The sequence below is a fragment of the Staurois parvus genome, unplaced genomic scaffold (assembly GCF_062004578.1).
Source record: "Staurois parvus isolate SC_StPar_1 unplaced genomic scaffold, SC_StPar_1.0 ptg000850l, whole genome shotgun sequence".
Taxonomy (NCBI): Eukaryota; Metazoa; Chordata; class Amphibia; order Anura; family Ranidae; genus Staurois; species Staurois parvus.
Genome location: NW_028318646.1, coordinates 2,768,703 through 2,792,500, shown reverse-complemented (window position 1 = coordinate 2,792,500; position 23,798 = coordinate 2,768,703). Strand labels below are relative to the sequence as shown.

Sequence of the window (23,798 nt, the reverse complement as noted above, 5' to 3'; positions counted from 1 at the left end):
ACATTTTTTACATTATTATTATTTTTTGTTATTTTTTTTAACACTTATAATTATATCTAATTTAATATATATAAATATATATATATAAACATTAGTATATAAGTAGTGTATAAATATATATATAAAAACATTAGTATATAAGTAGTGTATAAATATATATATATAAAAACATTAGTATATAAGTAGTGTATAAATATATATATATAAACATTAGTATATAAGTAGTGTATAAATATATATATATAAACATTAGTATATAAGTAGTGTATAAATATATATATATAAACATTAGTATATAAGGAGTGTATAAATATATATATAAAAACATTAGTATATAAGGAGTGTATAAATATATATATATAAACATTAGTATATAAGTAGTGTATAAATATATATATAAAAACATTAGTATATAAGGAGTGTATAAATATATATATATAAACATTAGTATATAAGTAGTGTATAAATATATATATATAAACATTAGTATATAAGTAGTGTATAAATATATATATATAAACATTAGTATATAACTAGTGTATAAATATATATATATAAACATTAGTATATAAGTAGTGTATAAATATATATATAAAAACATTAGTATATAAGTAGTGTATAAATAAATATATATATATAAACATTAGTATATAAGTAGTGTGTATATATATATATATAACTGTGTTATTATTATTATTTATTTTATATATATATATACACACACACACACACACATATATATATATATATATATATATAATATTTATTTTATGAAATATATATATATATATATAAAACACAAAGCTCTCACAGTCACATGAATATCTTTCCTAATTTCGAACTCCCTGCTGTAATTCTATAATCAATAGATTAACACACAGGAAAAGTATCATGCATTTTTTTTTTTATGTTGTGCTAAATATATTTTGACGCCGCTTTAGTGCATTATGTAGTTACCGTGTCATTCATCACTTAGCTTGATGATGGATCACTCCTATTTTAATCACACTGCTGCTTAGCACCCTGAGATATTATTATATTAAGATCTCATTAATATTTATGTTATTTTATATTATGTTGGGTTTTATTTTTTTTTTAAATGCATGACATAAACGAGTGTCGTGGATTTAACTGACACCGGCACATTTTTTTTTTCATTTTTTTTTTTGTGGGGGGGGGGGGGGTTCTCCAGAACCTTGTGACATTTATTTGTGCTTTGTTTACTGCTGTTGGTGTTGTCTATAAAAATGTAGGTTTCCTTTTTCAAAGGCTTCTGATACTTTACTACGCTTAGGTGGAAGCTTAAAAAAAAACAGGGTGTCTTGTTTTCTTTCTTTTTTTTGTTTTTGTTTTTGTGACATTGTAAAAAGTCAGTTTTAAGTCCATTAAGGTCATGGCAGCAGAAAATAGTTATCCTGGGTGGGTACAAACTTTCTTCCAGTTGCTTTTAGGGGGATCTTTAACTCGCCTGCATTATGCACAGTTAAATAAAGGCAATTTGAACGTTAAAGGGCGAATTAAAATGCTAATTGCATGCCACTTGAACAATCCGAAGTCATGCATATCTTCTGATTTGCAAATTGGATTTACAATGCATTAGATCAGTGAATTGTTGGGAGCTCCTATTGTTCTAGGGAACAGCTTTCAGATAAGCAAAACTTCTTCTCACTTTTGAAGTTTACAATGTAGCTGAAGGATTAGGAGCTACCTGTGGCTTCTTTTCAAAATACAATCAAATCCACATCGGTGTCATTTTCCAGCGATCTATTTAATGATCTTTTTAGTTTTCCAATCCACACCAGGCGGATACAAGCGCTCTCTTGATGACGGCTGAGGTGTTTAAATTTAACATAATGGCTTCTGGCAGCTGCGATGTCGTTAAGATTCAGCAAGGGAATAGGGTTAATCAAAATACAATTTTAGTTAAAAAATATTGGATTTAAATAATTTATGGCTTCGCTGGTGTTTTCACACCCTTTTAGAATTTTGATGTTGTGGAAAAAAAGCATAAAAAAAGGCTTAGGAAATAAACTGTCTGCTTTAGGATCTCTATAGCGATGATCTGAATGTATCTATTTATTTTCCTTGTGTGTTTTTAGGGTTCTCCATACGATGCACATACCACTGGTATGACAGGGGCAATCAGCTATCATCCATATGGCAGCCCAGCTTATCCCTACCAATTAAATGACCCAGCTTATAGGAAAAATGCTACTAGGGACGCTACAGCCACGTTAAAGGCCTGGCTGAATGAACACAGGAAGAACCCTTATCCCACCAAGGGCGAGAAGATCATGTTGGCCATCATCACCAAGATGACCCTCACCCAGGTCTCCACGTGGTTTGCCAATGCTAGGAGGAGGCTGAAAAAAGAGAACAAGATGACCTGGGCACCTCGAAATAAAAGTGAGGACGAGGACGACGATGATGGAGATGGAGAAAGAGGCAAGGAAGAACATCCTGATAAGATCCAGGATAACAATGAAACCTCAGCAGAGGATGAAGGTGAGCCTTGCTGCCAGACTATTATTCTTCCCTGTAGACTGTAATAGGCCAGGCTGCTCAGCCAGCTCATTGATGACTGGGGACATGGTGATTACCTGGCCTTTATCTTTCTGTAATAGTGCCCATCAATTCTAGAACCTTGGATATTTAGTTTAATAATAGCCATATACGCTTCAATAAATGGTCAATTTTTTTCCAATAGATCTCACCCAATAGTCGATAGATCTCGATCAATAGTCAACAACACAATCTATTGATATGCCACACATGGGGAAATGGAATTGGATCAGTGGTTGGAAGATATGAAAATAGGTTACACATGGTATCCCTGTTTCCACAATGCAACCTCATAATTCGACTTAAGGTTGAATTATCTCAGTGCTGCCAATTGATGCAAAATGATCCATAATTTTCTGCCCAGATCAAATTAGTTTGATCGAATCTGATCTAAACCGAATCTATATGGATCAGAAGAGAAGCTATGGCTACTTGATCATTTTGATTGAATTACACCTTGATCAGATAATAAAACAAAGTGTGTGTGGCCACCATTAGATTGATTTCTAATTCGATAATTTTGCTCGAATCGCACATCGACCAGCTAATAAAATCGTAGCATGTATGGCCACCATTTGATTGCTTTTTTTTATTCTGTTGCCTCAATTGAAGCGCAAATTAATCGGATAATACAATTAAAGTGTGTATGGCCACCATAAGGCATGTTAATTAACCCTGATGGTCTTCTAAAAAATGAGAAAGTAATGGAAGCACCTTAGCAGTATTGGCGGTAAAAATCCTAATTTTCTGCTCCCCTGGCCATTTTAATGTACAGGGCCCAATCTCTGATGAATTATTAGAACATACTGTATTTTAAGTCCCACATCATTATTTTCTCTTTCTTTCCTCCAGGTATTAGTTTGCACGTTGACTCCTTGACTGACCACTCTTGTTCTGCCGAGTCTGATGGAGAAAAGTTGCCTTGCAGAGCTGGAGACCATCTTTGTGAATCAGGCACTGAATCCAAGGACAAATATGAGGATGAAGATGACGAGGAAGATTTGGATGAAGAAAACAGGAGTCTCCCTCTCAAACCTGTGACCTCCTCACCCCTTACAGGCATAGAGGCACCAATACTTAACCACCAGCATGAGGGGAGCCCCAGATCCTCAAACAAAGCCAACTTGGACAATAGGATTTCTCCAACTTCTCAGACCCAGGCCAGCAAACCTAAACTTTGGTCCCTGGCTGAGATAGCCACCTCAGACGTTAAACATCAGAATATAGGACAGAGCTGCCAGCCGTCTGCTGTATCCTCTGCCACCTCCTCTTCAGTATCCCACAGCTCTGCCTACCCTTCCTCTTCAATCTTGGGAAGGCACATCTACTATACATCGCCTTTTTATAGCAACTACACGAACTATGGGAATTTCAATGCTCTCCAAAGCCAAGGGATCCTGAGATATAACTCAGCCACCATGACTACCAGTGAGGGACTAAATCAAACTGTTTTAAGCAGCAACTCTCTACACAAACACACAAGCAATGACTGTCTAAAAACTGCCAGCAGCCAGATAGATCAGCACTACAGGTCAGCCAGCTATGACTCTAAAAAAGGTGGGTGTGCTCCTCCCCAGGACACTGTGTTCCATCCATAACTACAATCTATTTCATTCTGATTTGCTTTTATTCATGATTATTATATTAAAAATCATTCAAATAGTGTTAGCTCTTCCTGCTGTATGTGTGTATGAAGTAAAGCCAGAAATGATTGTCTGTAAAAGTGACTATGCACAAGCTTTGCCCTATGAAATCTAAATGCACAAGTATACTGAAAGTAGCCACCTCTGCTCCACAATAGTCGAAATGCAGCCTTTCCCCATGTGTAACGCATTTGGCCTGCTGTCACGCTGTGTTTGTGGTTCTAAATTAGAGTATTTATGTTAATTGAAACCATAGCATTTAATGTAGCTCCTAAACCTCTTGGCTGAGAAAGGCAGTCCATCGGAGAATTGGTACCTATAATCTAGTTAGCTGGCTGTGTCCTGTGACTAACTGACGGTTATATTTTGACAGATCCCACTGAAGTCTGCACAGTAGGAGTGCAGCCATACCTATAGATGTGCAATCAGACAGCAATGGAAGTAAGTAAAAACAGTCTCTGTTGCTCTGATCATTTGGGACTGACTCCAAGACCTATTGTAGAGATAACAACATGCCTTTACCGTCAATTGCTTCCTTTATTACTTGTTTAGTTTATAGCCTAAATCATTTGATGTCATATTATCACTTCCAATTGTAAATAAGGCCTTATGTCTGTGGCCCATTAAATAAGGCAGTTTAGATAAATGATTTATTAATGAGTGAAAAAGCACTCTGAGCCCTGTAATTATGGGGCCATTTAATTCTTTATTGTGTTATCCATATTAATTCACCCGTCTCCAACCTTCCCCTTCTATGTCTATATATATGTATATATATTTATATATTTATATATATATAGAGAGAGAGAGAGAGAAAGAGAGAGTTTGTTACATTTAATAATACCCTATTACTCAATGCAGTGCATTGAACTGATCTGTGGTTGCAGTTCTCTCTGATTAAGTCTACCAAAATGAATGATAATATATTGCTTGCTAATCTGAATGTATTGAAATGATGGGTATACAAATATAATTTTTTTTTTTAAAGTCTTGTGTGAAGAAAAAAAGATTTAGCGATTTTTTTTTTCCTTGATTCACAGGTAGGTGTCACAATTGCTTAGAAAAAAAGTCAGCAAGCCATCTTCTCTCCCCGAGCTAATAAGTAAAACGTATCTAAATCCGGATCACATCTTGTGCCACTGTATAAAAGAAGAGCCACAGAGCACTATTAAATCTACAGACTGTCCCCGTTTTTTTTAAACAATAAAGGAGAGCTCCCTTGGACATATGTGAAAATGATTGGTATAGTATAGTTACCCTGATGTATATTGTGACTTTTTTTTGGCAATCTTTTTTTTCTCAGGATATCTTTGACTTGATCACTTCATTGCCACGGTATAATATTCTATAGGTATGGTAGAATTTTATTGTAAAGACTGAATGGAAAAGGAAGAACACAAAACTTATTTCTAAAATGATCTATACCATAGAGACAGTACGTCTTGACTGATGAACTGGAGTACTTAATTATGTGGGACAAAGAAAAAAAAAACAAACACAAAAAAAGATTTCATATTTATTTTTGTAAAGATATGAAAAAAAGCTTCTAGTAATTTATGCAAGTTGTATTGCAATGAAATTTAAAACTTGTTTTGTAAATAAATTCTGCCTGTTTTTATTTGAAAACAGATGATGATCACTATGGACCTTTTTGTTTCTTTGATTGTCGATGAGTATTCTTTAATAATTTATATACTGAACTGTAAATAAACACAGGTTAGACCGAAAAAAAATGAATTTTTATCGTCATGCTATTACAACCTATGCACAGACCACATATAGGTTTTTGCCTAAAAAATGCCCGCTTATATGCAAGTGTGGAAATATTTCTATTCAAACAGCCAGACAGGTTTTAGGCGAGTTTGTGGCTTTATTATTGTTTCATTATCCTATTGTGTTCATGAATAAAGTCTTTAAAACAAATTCCCTTTAGATTGATGAGCTGTTTGATATGAGCACAGGTTTGCAGGTCTATTTTTTTTTCCTTGAGTGTGACTTTATATATAGCTTATCTATTGCCATTTGTGGTGATGATGATGATTAATATTATTATCATTATATTCCAAACACACACAACCCTCACCCCCACCTTCCTATCGCATTGCCAACGCCATCTTATTTTCTCATGACCATCCTCAGCATGCACATGGACAAGTGGCCAGGTCCCCGGTCACTTGCAGGTATGGTATAGGGAGGAAAGTGACACTGACACCCCGTGACCACTAAACAAAGGGAGAAGGTATGTCTCGTTCAGCGCAGTCACTAGATAACTTGCCTTTGCTTGCTTGGAAAAAAAAATAAATAAAAGCCTATCCATTCCCCACCAAGATAAATTGAGTGTATATAGCATGTGGTAATAAAACAAGAATAACAGCTTCTTAGAATGCCCTTTAATCAATCATACACTTATTTTTCAAGAGCCTCGTCTATTTCATTCCATGATTAATAACGTTCCAGTGTAAGAGCATTATTAGATCCCAGCAGGGGAGATCCTGTATGCTTTTAGTTGTTTAGGAATGGTCAGTTGGGGTTTAATATGGGCTGATATTGAGCAATTTATAAAGTCGTGTCTAAACATCTGCCAACTTAGATAGACCCATGAGTGTGAGGATGGAAAATTGCTGGACCAGTTGATATTGACAAACAGATCTCTCTCCAGTGGCCTTTAGTGCAGTGGAAACCAGTGACATCTTGCTCTGCCTTGTTAAAAAGGGCATCTGAAAGTTATCTTTAATACTTCAGCTATCAGTCCAGTGTGTGTTCACAGGAAATGAGAAGATTTTTTGTCCAGGGCCATCAGTGATATCAGTACTGGGAACAGACACAATGAGTAAATGAACAACTTTCTATTTTACATATATATATATGTATTTATTTGTGGGAAGTGTTCATGTGTGTGTGTGAGACAGCAGATTCGGTACAGTTTTTTACAATATATATATTTAAAGAATTCTTGGAAGTGTGTGTGTGCTTATTTTGTAATCAGCTGATACCACACACATACAAACACATGTAATACGGGGAAGGGGTATGTGTGTTTGTGTATGTGTGTACTTATTTTTTAATTAGTTGATAACACACATAACACACACACGTACTTCAGGGAAAGGGGTATGTGTGTACTTAAATTTTAATCAGTTGATAACACACATAACACACACACATACACACACACACACACACACGTAATTCGGGGAAAGGGTATGTGTGTGTTTGTGTATGTGTGTACTTATTTTTTAATCAGTTGATAACACACACATGTAATTCAGGAAAAGGTGTATGTGTGAGTTTGTGTATGTGTGTACCTATTTCTTAATTAGCTGATACAACACACAGATAGTTCAGGGAAAGGTGTATGTATGTGTTTTTGTTTACTTATTTTTTATCAGCTAATATGGCACACATATGTAATTCAGAGAAAAGCATGTGTGTGTATGTGTGCTTTTTTTTTTTTAATTAGCTGATACCACACACGTAATTCAGGGTAAAAGGTGTATGTATGTGTGTTTGTCAATGTGTGTACTTTTGTAAATCAGCTGATACCAATCACACAAACATAATTCAGGGAAAGGGGATGTGTATGTTTGTACTTTTTTATCAGCTAAAACCACACACACATATACACACACATGTATTTCAAGGTGTGTGTGTGTGTGGGTATGTATGTGTATACCTACTATTTAATCTGCCGAACACACATATACACACAGATGCAATTTAAGATGTGTGTAGGTAGGTATGTATGTACCTACTATTTAATCTGCTGAACACACACATACACACAGATGTAATTCAATGTGTGTAAGTATTTATGTATGTATCTATTATTGAATTATTTAATCTGCTGCACACATACACACACACCTATATATATATATATATTTATTTTTTATTTATTTTTTAATATAAATTAATTCTGGAAAGTGTGTGTGGTGTGCCTAATCCCCAGCCTTGGATGTTTGACTATGTATTTCTGCTATACAGGTTGTGACATGGACCTTTCAGGTGCTGCCTTTGAGCCTTTTATTGAGGTGGCTTTCTGTGTAAATAGGTTTAATCTCAGGTGGGCTCCCCGGGGACACGATGCAGTTGTCAGAAAGGACTAGGGGCGATTTTCACTCACAACTGCCTTGCTCCCGTCTAGCTGGAGCTTTTCCTTGCTCCCTTCAAATGTCAACATTTGTTCTCATAAAAGACCTATTGTTTCTGGAAGGCTGCTCACTAGCCGGGAACACCTCACCTTGCTATGAAAGAAGACATTTAGCAGGGACAGTAAACTTTTTTTTCTATAGAGAGGGGGGGGAGACCCTGGGGTACTTGAGATCCAAGCACAACCAGCTCTAATGAAATACAAATTTACTTTAAATAAAAAATGTGTCGCAACCCTCCTAACCGAATTAAAGGGAAAACGAAAAGAGTGGATCATTGTAGACATTCTCATCATTCCATTTCCTCCCTGAGGTTTTACAAGAATGCATTTTTTTTGTACAAATTCTAGGAGATAATTGAAGTACATCATAATGGCTTGGGAGTGCTATCTGCTGGATGTATGATGCTTAGCTTGCCAATAGGTCAATTTGCGAGCATGGCTATGATAAGGTATCAGAGGGATCCTATAATGAGATGTTGATGAAAAAAGGTGTGAAGCTTGTGGAGCCTCAATGGTTAATCCACTTCACCTTGAACTGTGCTGGCTCTGGAGGTTCACACATTAGCACTGTTTTTTTTTAAGACAATGACATTCACTGTTTTAAATCCGCTTTCCCCACGAAAAGGAACTCAACGTGTTTATATAATAAATAGCTTCCCGCCCATGGATTTTGCAGAGGAATTTAACTGCACAATTCCTATCCAACTTTTTTTTCTTTTTTTACTATCCTACGTGTCAAAACAAACTTATTTTTCCTGAAGTCAGTAAGTGATCTGATGCTTGTTCTATGGATGACATTAGCTTGGGATGTCGGTTTTTTCTGCCCCAGATGTAGCTGCCCAAGACCGATTATTTACTAGTTTGCTGTTCCTCTTGAACTCCTAACTTTGCTGTAACAAAAAAAAAAAAAGAAGAAAAAGTAAGACTCTAATTGCATCATCCAGGTTGCTGTAGCTATTTGAACTTGTGTTAGTTCCTTTCTGCAAATTAGTGAACAGATCCATGTACTTCAACCCTTACTCTGGAGCTTGCAATCTATTTGGCTGTCTTTCTACTAAACCAGTGCAATGTGCAAAAGCCAGCCAGGAATAATTGTGATCTAGCTACACCGAAATGCTGATCAGCTCTAACTGCGACGTGATGACATTTCTATGGTGGGGATACAATAACAAAAAGTGTATATAGTTGCAGAATTACATATTTGCAGCATCCAGGCTGGTGTAGATATTGAACTCACACGTAATGTCCTTTCTGAAAAGTTTTGGTGACTGCACAGATCCCATGTACGTCAATCTTTACTCTGGAGCTTGCAATCTATCTGTCTTTCCACTAAACCAGTGCAAATGTGTAAAAGCCAACCAGAAATAATTCTGATCTAGCTACATTAAAATGCTGATCAGCTCTAGCTTCCATATGATGATAATTGTATGGTGGGGTTACAATAAAACAAAAAATAAACGTGAATATATTGGCAGCACCCAGTCTGGTGTAGATATTAAACTCAGCCGTTAGCTCCTTTCTGCAAAGTTTTAGGATCCATGTACATCAATCCTTACCCAGGAGCTTGCAATCTATCTGTCTGTCTTTCTACTAAACCAGTGCAAACGTGCAAAAGCCAGCCAGGAATACTTCAAATCTATCTGCATGAAAATGCTGATCAGCTTTAACTTCGATGTGATGACATTATTATGGTGGGGTTACAATACTTTGCACATTTAAAAAAATCCGAACTGACCAGATTTTGATCTGTCAGATGAACAGAATGTACTGACAACTATACAATGTAAAGATCTGATACATTCAGCTTGCAGCCACTACTGCAAAAAGAAAAAAAAATCTGACAGATCTAAATCCGCCTGTGTGTGACCAGCTTTCCAGTTGCTGTGATTTTGGACTGTGCGCATTTTTATTAGGGATAAGAAATGACTTGCCATCGACATCCTATATGTTGTGATATCGCGACAGGCAAGTGTTCACTGGCTGCTCTGGAAAAAAAAAAGATCGCTAAAAAAGATGAAGGGAAGGAGGCATTGACTTGAAAACCTAATAATCAGGATAAATATTGACATTCAATTTCACCAATCTCAGATATTATTTTTACAACCTTAAAAGCGAGGACAGGGACGTCCATTTAAACAATGATTGACAATTTGTTGTGTGTATAACACCTTATAAATTATTAATCAGCACTGTCAACAACAATGTGATTATTGCACTCTTTTGAAAATGAATGTTTTTTTTTTTCGAACAAAATTATTTCCCATCACATTGTAATCATGTCACAGATAATTTAATTATGGGTGTGCTTTGATGATTTTTTTTTTTTTTTTAGCCTGTGAAGTCTTCCATGTTAAACGCCGGTTAGTCGGTTTATCGTTGATTATTTCATAAGGGAGCGACACTAGCTGAGAATACAGGGAGAATTAAGAATGATTAATGCTGGTGGTGCTAGGGTGTATAAAAGAGCAGCAGGTTCTGGAGCTATAAAGATGACATCAACAATTACATATTCTGCACAAGATCAAGAGACAGGAGAAAGCAACATTTTAACCTCTGACATCTTTAGGAGAGAAGAAAAGAAAAGGTTATGTTTTAGATTATTGCTAATACCCAGCAGATAATTTAGTGGCGGCAGATTAAGATGTCCATGAACGTGTTCCTATTGTATCTCTCTGTAATAGTGTGTTAAACTGATTTCAGCACCGAGCAGCACAATGTGGACAAGCTGTAAACAGTAATTGAGTGATAATGGCACCCACATGTAGTCATTTTCTAATCACAAACTACACAGGCAAGTATGAAAACAAACAACTTAATTACATGGGAACAGAAGAGCAGCGACACTAGAGTGTATCCTGAATCCCAAATTCTCCTACAGATCAACTCACAGTGATAGGATGCCCCTAGCAGAAAAAACAACAACAACTGGGTGTAGGAGTACAATAGGGGTGCCAGCCCTATACCAACTACAGTGTCTTTTTTTAAATTTAAACACACCGGGGGAGATTTATTAAACTGGAGAGTGCAAAATCTGGTGCAGTTGTGCATTGTAGCCAATCGGCTAAGGCTTCATGCACATTGGGCTTAAAAAAAATGGCAGTTCCCTTGGCAGAAAGAAAAACGCACATATAGAGCGTTTTTGTACACAGTTTACACCCCGGTCACATCAAGCCCAACTTTGAAATCGTGTGACTTATAGTGCACCAACTATAGTGTCTTTTTTTAAATTTAAACACACCGGGGGAGATTTATTAAACTGGAGAGTGCAAAATCTGGTGCAGTTGTGCATTGTAGCCAATCGGCTAAGGCTTCATGCACATTGGGCTTAAAATTATAGTTCTTATAGTGAAGTTGCATGATTTCAAAGTCGGGGACATGCCGATTTCAGGTGCGATTTGCAAGATATCTGACACAGATGTCCACGCAAATCGCACCAAAAGTAGTGCATGTACTATTTTAGAAATCAGTGCGGCTCTGACCAAGTCAGAACGGCACTGATATGACCGCTGTAACTGAGGACAATAGGGTGCGACTTGGCATGCAATTTGCAAGTTGCATGGCATGCAATTCACATGCAAAGTTGCACCCAGTGCGATCAGGGTCTTAGGTTTCATGTACATGAGCAGCTCGAGTTTAGGAGCTTTTGGCTCCTAATCTCAAGTCCATAAAAGCCTATGTGTCCATGTACACATAGGCTTTTCACAGAGTTTAGGAGCTGCCGCGTTTAGGTGAGGTTAGACCTCCCTCTCCTGAACTCGAAAGAATCGCGTTCAGGATATGAACGTTTTGACCGCTGACTGCGGAAAAACGCAAAACACGGCAAAATGTGGCATCCGGATTTTTGCTGTGATTTGCGTTTTCCCGCAGCCAGCGGTTAGGTAGGCTCGTGTACGTGAAGCCTTAGGCAAGTTTACAAGAGATTAGCTTTTTTTCTGACTGAAAGCTCCAGAGGGTTTTTTTTTCTGCCTGCAAACGTTGAGCTTAAAATATGCCTGTAATCGTCCTAATGTGCATGGACACATAGGACAACATGGAGCTGCTTTTACAGGCAAAACACAAAACTCCTATAGAAGCCAGTGTGCATGGAGCCTAACTTCAGCTTGTTCAATTAAGCTATCCTGAAAACTGGTTTCTATGAAGAGCTGCACTAGATTTTGCACCATGCAGTTTTAGCAAATAACCCCCAGTGGGGAAGATTTACTAAAACTGGTGCACTCACAATCTGGTGCAGCTGTGCATGCTAGCCAATCAGCTTCTAACTTCAACTAATTCAGTTAAGCTCACACAATAAAACCTAGAAATTAGCTGCACCAGATTTTGCACCATGCAGTTTTATTAAATAACCCCCACTGCTTCTTTCTGCCATCTGCCAGACTGCTGAAAAGGCAGCATTGCCATTAAAGTACCCAGTGAGCTTCATATTAAATAATTGGGGTTGATTTACTAAAGGAAAATAGGTTGTCCACTTTGAAAGGGAAGTTGCACTTTGCAAGAGAATAAGACCCAAGGCCCAGTGAAAGCTCTGCTGACCTCCATCATCCAATCAGATGCAAGCAAACAAGCTTTTTTAAATTTCCTTGCACATTTTGGGTATTCTTTGCATATCATTTTGGAAAGCGCTGCACAAACTGTTGTTGCTATATAAATCCTGTATAATAATAATACCAAAACTACACCACAATTACTAAGCATTGGGGCACATTCCCTTGCAAAATGAACAGCCTGCTTGCCTTTAGTAAATCAAGCCCTCCATCTTAACTCATTGCGCTTGATTTACTAATAGGCTGTTAACTGTTCAAGGGAAAGTGCACTTTGCAAGGGACCCCCCACCCCAGAGATTAAGGAAAGTGTACTTTGCAAAGAATACCCAATCAAAAGCAAGGCAAAACCCCCCACCCCAGAATTTTTGTTTGCACACCACTGATGTTTGAAGTCATCATACTCTTCATCTCAATTTATTGGGCTTAATTTACTAATAGGCTGTTCACTGTGCAAGGCAAGGTGCACTTTGCAAGGGATCCCCCCCCCCTTTTAAGGAAATTGCACTTAGCAAAGAATACCCAATCAAGAGCAAGGGAAAAAACAGAATTTTTGTTTGCACACCACTGATGTTTGAAGTAATCATACCATCAATAAGATCTGGAGGAAATGCCCTAGCAAAGTGAAACTTCCCTTGCAAAATGAACAGTCTGCCTCAAAATAAATCAACCCCTTTGTGTTTTAAAATATGAGGGTTACTCAACAAATAATGCAAAGCTGAGCGTTGAATGTAATATATATATATATATATATATTAGATTGTAAGCTCCAAGGAGCAGTGCCCTCCTAACCCTCTTGTATTGAACTGTATCGTTTCTGTATTGTCTCCCTTTATTTTGTACAGCGCTGAGCAAACTGTTACCTCTATATATATCCTGTATAATAATAATAAAATTATTATATATTATATATATTTATATATATATAAAATATTTATTAATAATAATATGAAATATATATGTATGCTTTAGATGTAAGAGTATAAATGAATTTATTGTAGAGACAGCTAGCAGATGATTAGGCGAGGGGTTAACACTAGAGAAACAGTAATTAGCAGTCCGGAAATCGTTTGATGGCAAACTTCTGGGGAGGATTTGCGATTAGAGAACTGATAAGTGGTGTATAGTTGTTTAGAAGTGATTCCGGCTCCAGTGTCGGGGGTGACACACACACACACACACACACACACACACACACACACACACACACACACACACACACACACACACACACACACACACACACACACACACACACACACACACACACACACACACACACACACACACACACACACACACACACACACACACACACACACACACACACACACACACACACACACACACACACACACACACACACACACACACACACACACACACACACACACACACGATCTGGGAGCAGATCCTTCCCCCACCCATCAGGTATCCTTGTGATCACATCGGGATCTTTCTCTTCAATCTGCTGGGTTGATGCTTTCCACACCGACAATTAGGAGGCTCCCTCTTTACTCCGGGACCAAAGGAATACATTAGCCAGAATAATTGAGGCTGACAGCTCTGACATCACAGAGTGACATTATTCACACAACTGAAAGTTGTTTGCAGATTATGTACAATTTGTCACATCAAAGAAAACAGAGGCTAAAACACAAACAAAAACAGCTAGCATTGCTGCAGCGGGTCAAAAGTACAAACTAATTGGGAACGAATGGCTTGTCAGCCTCTCTGCAGACTTGACTCCATCCATAGATCATAGGAGGGAGAGTCCCTGTCACTGGAGCCATTACTTCCAAGCTGGTCTGGTAAAGGGTTAATCCCTCTCTGGGACTTTGCAGACACTTGTCACGTACTTTAGGAACCGGTGTCTCTGCTTTCTGTGGACTGCCTCTTCTCTTGGGCTGCTATGATTGTCTAAATTCCCCCAAGCTCACCCCAGACACAAGGCTTGATTTACTAAAGGCAAACAGGCTGTTCATTTGGCAGGGGAAGTTGCACTAAGCACTAGTTTTGTCCCCAGAGCTTAGTAAACTAGGTGAAATTTCTCTTTGAATACCTAATCCCATACAAGAAAAAAAAAAGGTATTTTGCTTGTGCAGGATTGGATGACTTAACAGAGCTTTATCTCATCTTTGTTCACTGGTACCACTACTTTTAGGCTGGCCATATACTATACAATTTTCTTACAATTTTCTCTCCAATTTCTGCCCAATTTCCTTTAGATTTACCTTCAGCTATGTAGTGCAAGGGCCTGCCTAATTGGATACAGTTGAACGTGTTGTTTAGGTTTGACCTCATATTATATGTTTTTTGGTAAATCTAAAGCAAAATTCTCAAGACAATTATATGATATATGATCAGCCTAAAGCCAGCCATAAATGGGTCGAATTCCGAAAGCATCTTCTTTCGAAAATCTTTTCTAAGAATTTTTGTTCGAATTTCGCACTATTAGTGGGTCACAGAAACGGCTGATTTTTGTGCTACCATTGAATTTGAGTGATTGGGTGATTTTTGAAAAAGGAACACATTTCTAATCAATGAGGGGAGAGTTGTTCGAGAAATATAGTTGAAAAAGAAATGAGCATGAGCTGTGACCTGGAAAGAAAAGAAAATTCTTGGCCACGAAAATTCTTTTCTGTAGCAACATGAGGTGAAACTGAAGGCTTGGTTGGTCAAAATTTCAAAATCGATGGTGGCACCATCGGATTACAAAACACACCAAATGTCTGTATTTCTAAAGAAAATTCGTTCAGAATTCGACCCATGTATGGCCTATATGAGGCGAGATCTTTTAATGAGTTAACATCCCTTTAAAGGGATCCTCTTCTTGGATCTTTGAAGACACCTGGGGGTAGATTTCCTAAAACTGGTGCACACAGAATCTGTTGCAGCTGTGCATAGTAACCAATCAGCTTCTAACTTCAGTTTGTTCAATGAAGCTTTGACAATTATACCCCAGACACACCGATCCGGACTTTAAAATCATGTGACTTAACAGTAAAGTCACACGATTTCAAAGTCAGATGACTTGCCAATTTGAGGTGCGATTTGCAAGACATCTGACACAGATGTCTATGCAAATCGCACCAAAAGTAGTGCATGTACTACTATAGAAATTGGTGCAGTTCTGACCAAGTCAGAACAGCACAGATATGACTGCTGGCATTGCAGATAATGTGGTGCAACTTGCCATGCGATTTGCAAGACGTATGGCATGAAATTCGCATGTCAAGTTGCACCCAATGTGACCAGGGACTAAAACCTAGAAGCTGATTGGTCACTGTGCACAGCTGCTTTGGATTCTGTGTGCGCCAATTTTAATAAACCCCCCATTGTTATGTACTTGGAAAAGGAACCTGTATCTGTTTACTGCCTATGCTTGTTTAATTTCCAAAATCCTGACACTAAACACAGGCGCTGACTTATTAAAGGCAAATATGCTGCTCCCTTTGAAAGGGAAGTTTCACTTTGCAAGGGAATTTTCCCCAGGCCTAGTGAATGAGGCGAAGCTCTGCTGGCTTCCATCATCCAATCATATGCAGAACAAAAATATGTATTTTTTATTTTCCTTGCACATGATTGAGTATTCAGAGTGACATTTCACGACAGCCACTAAGCTCTGGAGAACACTCCCTATGTTACAAACAGCAATTTCCTGTATAAGGTGAACAGCCTATTTGCCTTTAGTAAATCAACCCCAATGTTGTAAGGTAAGGGGAAATTAGAGGAGCATAAATAGTAGCCCAGGTTTTACAGAAAGCAGAGACACAGATCCCAGGTACATGACAAGTGTCTTCCAAGTTCCAGAGAAGGATTAACCCTTTAAGGCTGGCCATACACTATACAATTTTATTTACAATTAGTGACATTATTATTATTATTATTATTCAGGATTTATATAGCTCCAACAGTTTGCTCAGAGATTTACAATATAACGGGAGACAATACAGCAACAATACAAGAGGGTTAGGAGGGCCCTGCTCCTTGGAGCTTACAATCTAAGAGATTTCCTTGGGATTTACCTTCAACTATGCAGTGAAAGGGCCTGCCTGAATGGATATAATTGAAAGTATTGTTTAGATTTGACCTCATATTATATGTTTTTTTTGTAAATCTAAAGCAAAATTCTCAAGAAAATTGTATAATGTATGGCCAGCCTGAGAAATCTTGCCTGAAAGTACTGGCACCAGTGAAAAGGAGTTTTAGAGATCTATACTCCCAAGGAGTACACCTTGTGTGCTGCTCTTGCTAGTAAAGAGCATGGCTAAAAGCTTGCTATTGATCGGCATTATCTCAGATGACAGTAATGGCATAAATATTCTTGAGCCTGTTTTATATATTAATGGTTATTAAAAGAGAGTTAACGTTTTACTGTTTGAATTACATGGGGCTATTTCACCTGGGAGTTGTAACCTATTAACTAAAAGCCAGTTAATGGATTTACTAGAGTCAGTGGGGTTGATTTACTAAAGGCAAATAGGCTGTTCACTTTGCAATGGAGTCATCCCCAGAGTGCAGTGAATGTGGTGAAGTTTCACTTTGAATATCCAACAGTGTGCAAGGAGAATAAAAAAAATAATATTCAGTATTTCACCTTGGATAGGATTGGGTGATGGAAGTCAGCAGAGCTTCACCTCATTCACTACGTTCTGGGGCAAATTCTGTTGCAAAGTCCAACTCCCCTTGCAAAATTGACTATTTGGCTTTAGTAAATCAACCCCATTGACTCTGGAAAATCTATGACCTGGCTTCTAGTTATTAGATTACAACTCCCAGGTGAAATAGTCCAATGATATCCAAACAGGGGAATGGTAATTACTCACTTGCCCTCCAAAGGATTTACCCCCCTCCCTGACCAGGCCATTTTTTTGTGATACGGCACTGCGTTACTTTAACTGACAATTGGGCGGTCATGCAACACTGTACATAAATGAAATGTATGTAATGTTTTCCCCCACAAAGACAGCTTTCTTTCAGTGGTATTTGATCACCTCTGTGTTTTTCCTGACAAGACCTTTTTTTTTGCGATACAGAACTGTGTTACTTTAACTGACAATTGCGCAGTCATGCAACACTATACACAAATTAAATTTAGGTCAATTTTTCCCACAAATAGAGCTTTATTTTGGTGGTATTTGATCACCGCTGTGTTTTTTTATTTTTTGCACTATAGACAAAAAAAGACAGACAATTGTGAAAAAAACAATATCTGTGACTTTTTGATCTAAAACATATCCCAAAAAAATTTTAAAAATCAATTTTGTTCATACATTTAGGCCAGAATGTATTCTGCTACATGTTTTTGCTGATAAGAATTGCAGTAAGTGTATATTAATTCAGGGGTGTCAAACTGTTGGCCCTCCAGCTGTTGCGAAACTACAAGTCCCATCATTCTTCTACCTTTGGGAGTTATGCTTCTAAATTTCAATCTTGCAATGCCTTATGGGTCTTGTAATTCAGCAACATCTGGAGGGCCGTAAGTTTGACACCTGTGTATTAATTGGTTTACATGAAAATTCTAGTGTCTACAAATGGTGATATATATGCTGGGATTTTTATTTTTATTTTTTTAATACTAGTAACAGTGGTGATCAGCGACTTATAGGACTGTGGCTGGCATTCTGATACTAGGTGGGAACTAAAGGCCACTGACATACTCAGTGATACTAATACAGTAATCAGTGCTAATAAACAGCACTGACATTGTACTAATGACACTGGGCAGGAAGGGGTTAACAGCCGGGGCGATCAATGGGTTAACTGTGTGCTGTGTGTGTTTCACATTATGTGCTGTGTTGTGTTTTACTAGGGAGACATGCTGCTTTGTATCTCTGTGCTGTGCAGAGAGATACAAAGCAGCATGTCCTTGCTGACAGGAGAGAGATCTTTGTTGTTTACACTCAGATCTCTCCCCTCTCAGCCCTGCCAACGATCACCGAGTCCCGGCCAGAAATCGTTGACCGGGACCCAGTGATTGACATCCCCAGCAGCAAATAGTGGTGCAGGTAGGGTGTGCGCGCATGCCCCCTTCCCAGAAATGTAAATCACATATACATACGTGATTTTGCACAGCTGTGCCACCCTGTAGCAGTACTTCTGCTTTAGGGCAGAGCGCAATTTAATAACTATTAATATAGAAAACAGGCACCAGAATAGGTACTGTATGCCATCTGAGATATTGCAGATCAATGACAAGCTTTTAGCTATGCTCTCACTGGCAAGAGCACCATACAAGATGTACTCCTTGGGGTTTAGTACAGGCAATAGATTGCTCACTTTGCAGGGGAAGTTGCACTTTGCAAGGGAATTATCCCCAGAGTGTAATGAATGAGGTGAAGCTATGCTGACTACCGTCATCCAATCCTGCACAAACCAAAACACTGATTACTTTTTATTTTCCTTTTACAGGATTGGGTATGCAAAGTGAAATTTCACCACATTCACTATACTCTCAGGATTGATCATTTGCAAAGTGAACAGCCTATTTGCCTTTAGTAAATCAAACCCACTGACTCTAGCAAACCCATTCACTGGCAATTATGTGCAAGCACAAATGCTAAGTTTTCTATTTTCCTTCCTGGTGATTGGATTTTTTTTATTTTTTTGGCAAAGTGGAATTGCATCCCATTCACTAAGCTCTGCTGCACAGTGCAACTTCCTTTACAAAGTGAAAAGCCAATTTGCCTTTTAGTAACTCAATTCCCTTGTGAGAATAGATCTCTAAAGCTGGCCATCCACTACACAGATTGGACAATATCTGTACAATCTCCTGGAGATTTACTAAGATTATTTAAAACAGGAAGATTGCTAAATAAGCAATTTAATTTGCATCCAATCAGACAGATCCCTGCACTACCTAGATGGAAGGCGATTGTCCAATCAGATTGTATGGTGTAGAGCCAGCTTTGTAAGGTACACTATGCAGTGCACTGTCACGTGACTAGAAAGTGTCCTAATTGCTTCTGTCGAGCGTTTGGGAGAAAAACAAGTTGTCATTCAAGCAGTGGAAGGCAGAAGAGTTGTATTTGCATAGCAGAGAGAAGAAAAGAGCGGAGTGTTGGGTGATTAGCGCCTGGGATGTGAAAGGTGTAAAATAGCAGTGAATAGGAGGAGTGCATGGAGTAAATGAGTCTCATTAGCACTAATCATCTCTCCATTAGACATCACTGGAGTCTGTCTGGGCCTTCTCTTCCTGATCTGCTATGTTTTATGCCATACACATTACATTTCTGTCATGCTTTGCGGTAGAACACGATATCCCCAAAGAGAGAAAAAAAAATATCCTGACAGCCACCATTAGTTAAAAGTGCAGTGAATAAACCGCTTGCAAAACAGCATCAGGACTAATTAAGATTCTGTTTAGCAGCCCTGCGTGGAATGTTAATGTAGCTTTGACTAACTGCAAGTAAACAAGGGGGAAAAAGTGCATTTTAAGTGGAATGTTCGGGGTGATAAGATCTCTCCCTTCTTCTGCCCTGCTCTCTTCCACAGTCCTGATCTCCGATTACTGGACCAGCATGGCCGCCTTGGAGGTGACAGTCCCCGCCTGAGCCCCGCCAAGCCATTGACGATCAATGAGTCCTGCGCTCCGCATTGCTGGTACCCGGGACTGGGACGGTCCAGGCAGAGTTCTGCACCCAGATTACCATCTCTGACTGGCGTCTCAGCACAAATCCCTCAAGGCGCTCTGACCCTTTGAAGTTCCTTCTATTTTGCTTACACAGAAGTTTACATGATCAAGTCAGGTTTTTACATGGCTCAGCAAGGCAAATGTAATCACTCCACAACATTAAAATACAAAAACAACAACAGTTGTCCTGTTAATTTACCAGCCAAAGAGATTGGAGTGTGCAAAGTTGGATTGGAATTGAGAATGCAGAACCCTGCTAATTCCAATGACAGCGAGTATTACCGATGGGAAGTCATTATTAGTGTGACAGTCATTACAGGGAGACATCAGCACCTTTACATAACACAGCGCCCAGAAATGTCCATTGTACCCCACACTGTACATGTCACAGAACAAGGGGTACCGGGAGTTTCTATCTATTTGTATATCTTGTAAGAGTTTATATATACTTTATAGGAAACTAATATACCTTTCAATTATCTCCTTGTCGTTTTCAGAAGCACCAATCATCCCTTCTCCACTTTTAATATCAACTGCATACCATTGATTATCTATCTATCTATCTATCTATCTATCTATCTATCTATCTATTTATCTATCTATCTATCTAGTAATTGTTTATATATTTTAGAAGCAGTATACTTTTCTATCTTTCTCCTTGACTTTATTAGCAGAACCTATAATCCTTTCTTGTTTTTTTTTAATATCAACTATTTGACTTATATATCTATTATCTATGTATCTATCTATCTATCTATCTATCTATCTATCTATCTATCTATCTATCTATCATCTATCTATTTATCTTTCTATCTATCTATATATCTATTTATTTATGTATTATCTATCCTATCTATTTATCTATCTATCTTTCTATCTATATATCTACTTATTAAATGTATTATCTATCCATCTATTTATGTATGTATTAGCTATCCATCTTTCTATCTATTTATCTATCTGTCTATGTATTATCTATCCATCTATCTTTCTATCTATCTATATATCTACTTATTAAATGTATTATCTATCTATCTATCTATCTATCTATCTATCTATGTATCTATCATCTATCTATTTATTTATGTATTAGCTATCCATCTTTCTATCTATTTATCTATCTATGTATTATCTATCTATCTATCTATCTATGTATTTTCTATCTATCTATCTATCTATCTATCTATCTATCTATCTATGTATCTATCTATCTATGTATTATCTATCCATCTATTTTTCTATTTATCTATTTATGTATTTTATTTCTTTCTATCTATCTATCTATCTATCTATCTATCTATCTATCTATCTATCCATCTATCTATCCATCTATTTATGTATTTTATTTCTATCTATCTATCTATCTATCTATCTATCTATCTATCTATCTATCTATCTGTGCATTTCCTGGTTTCTGTCTGGTTGCGGATCTCCAGCGATATCTGCAATTCTAATTGGTGGCCCATCTCCATAGTTGTCTTGCCAGTGTCATGTAGATGTCAATCACAGGAGGTGTATGAGCAGGGCTGCAGCAGCACATTAGTGTCGGGCGGGTCTGGTGTGTTATTCTTTCTATGCGGAGCTCTGTTTGACTTCAGTGCAGAATAAATATATCAGAGGAGAGGAGTCCAAGTCTGGTAAACGCTTCCCGCTGTGTAACTTTCCATGAAGTAGGAAACCAGCAGGAAATTAATATCAGGACTAAAGTGTACCTGGATGTCTCTTTATTTGTATTGATTTTCCCAGATGATGTGCCCTTGGACCTCTGGAAAAGTAGGGAATGGATTGCAGTATTCCCTATCCACTTCACATCCGCTCAGGAGAAGGGATGGATGGGATCCATGGAGTTGGGGGCTTCCAGAAACTAACATTTATCTCAGAAAAAAATCAGCTCGATATTAGAAGCTGCTTTTTTTCTCCCTGTCTGTTCTTCCAGACTCGTTGTTCTGCATTTCTCTGCATCTTGACGTATGTAGAATAATGACTTACCCTTAAGCTGTAGAACACCTTAATATACATTGCATAAGAAATAGTTTGTTAGTTGTCACTCATTCCTCTGTGCACATTAGAACTTGTAGAAGACAACGATCAGACAACTTCATGTTACAAACTCTGAGAAAGTGATACATTTTTCACGTGTTGTTTATGCAGAGACAATACTGAACATATTTATATATTTCTGATACTTTGATGTCTGATACTTTGCCATTTTTTACATTGTTAATTCTGAATGTAATTATACAGGTCTAGTGCTTTCCTGTTTGAACAGTTGTGAAATCCAGATGAATGTAATATTAAACACGTGCCATTACTACTACACTCTTGTATACATGCACATTGGTGTCTCTTACTTTTTATTTTCCTGCCTGCCTTTGTTGAAGATTTTGCTACATACACAAAGTATTCGTCTGATGCTTAGGGCTAGAGGGTGAAAAGGGAACATAAGGACTCTGGACATTTAACAAAAAAACCTCAATTAGGACAAAAAAAGAAATAATAGTCAAGATATACCAAATATTGCATATTATCATTTAACATCTAACAAAAGGTTGGAGCGTAAAATGGATTTAAATCCCAAAACAGAAATTGATTGTATTGCAGCTTAGCAGTCCTTAGATGTGGTGCATTAGTTTCCTTTTTTTCCACACTTTTTTTTCTTTTATTTTAAAGTGGAACTCTGGACACAAACACTTGATTTAGTGCCAGTTCACACCCGAAGTGCTATTCCTGGACAATTCAGTGCAAATTGATTTTCAGCCTGGAATAAATGCAGTAGGATCCAGAGGGCATCTACTTTGTTAATAATATTCAAAGTACCATATACAGCAAAACTAGACGCCATAGGAGCAAGGCAACACAGTCAATGTGTTTCGCACTGAAAGTACTTCATGAATAAGCACTAGCAGCATGAAACGTGTCGACTTTGTTTCCTTGTTCCCACAGTTTGCTTTTGCTGTATATGACATTTTGAAGATTATTCAAAAAGTGGATGCAGTTTCTAAGAGTGCGGCCCGTTGGATCATTTGAATTTCCCGCTTCATGGTCCAGTGATAAAAAGCCCTAGAAAAAAGTTTGGGGTTGTTAAAAAAATAAGCAAATATACTCACCTCCATGCTGCGGCATCTGTTTGTTGCTGCAGGACTCCCCTGCCACCTTTAAGTCCAAGAACTGAGTGATCACAAGACCACTTATTGCTCAGTTCTCAGTCAGTTCTGAACAGAGAGCGGTGACTGACAGTCAGCACTCTCTGCTCTGCCCCTCCAACATTT

The 23,798-nt window shown here is 37.7% G+C and overlaps 1 protein-coding gene across 3 annotated transcripts in view; it reads left to right on the top strand.

Moving 5' to 3' along the window:
* Window positions 1–6,128, top strand: part of IRX2 (iroquois homeobox 2) — a 7,152-nt gene extending 1,024 nt beyond the window's left edge. The window contains exons 2-5 of one of the 3 annotated variants that reach the window (XM_089655579.1): window positions 2,100–2,505; window positions 3,415–4,119; window positions 4,579–4,646; window positions 5,246–5,385. In XM_089655579.1, the coding sequence (XP_089511705.1) occupies window positions 2,100–2,505; window positions 3,415–4,119; window positions 4,579–4,622 (1,155 nt within the window). In that variant the 3' untranslated portion in view covers window positions 4,623–4,646; window positions 5,246–5,385. Of the gene's footprint in view, window positions 1–1,398; window positions 1,420–2,099; window positions 2,506–3,414; window positions 4,120–4,578; window positions 4,647–5,245 lie in introns of those variants that run through there. The other 2 variants (XM_089655580.1, XM_089655578.1) reach the window with 2 other exon arrangements.
* Window positions 6,129–23,798: the final 17,670 nt, after the last annotated feature.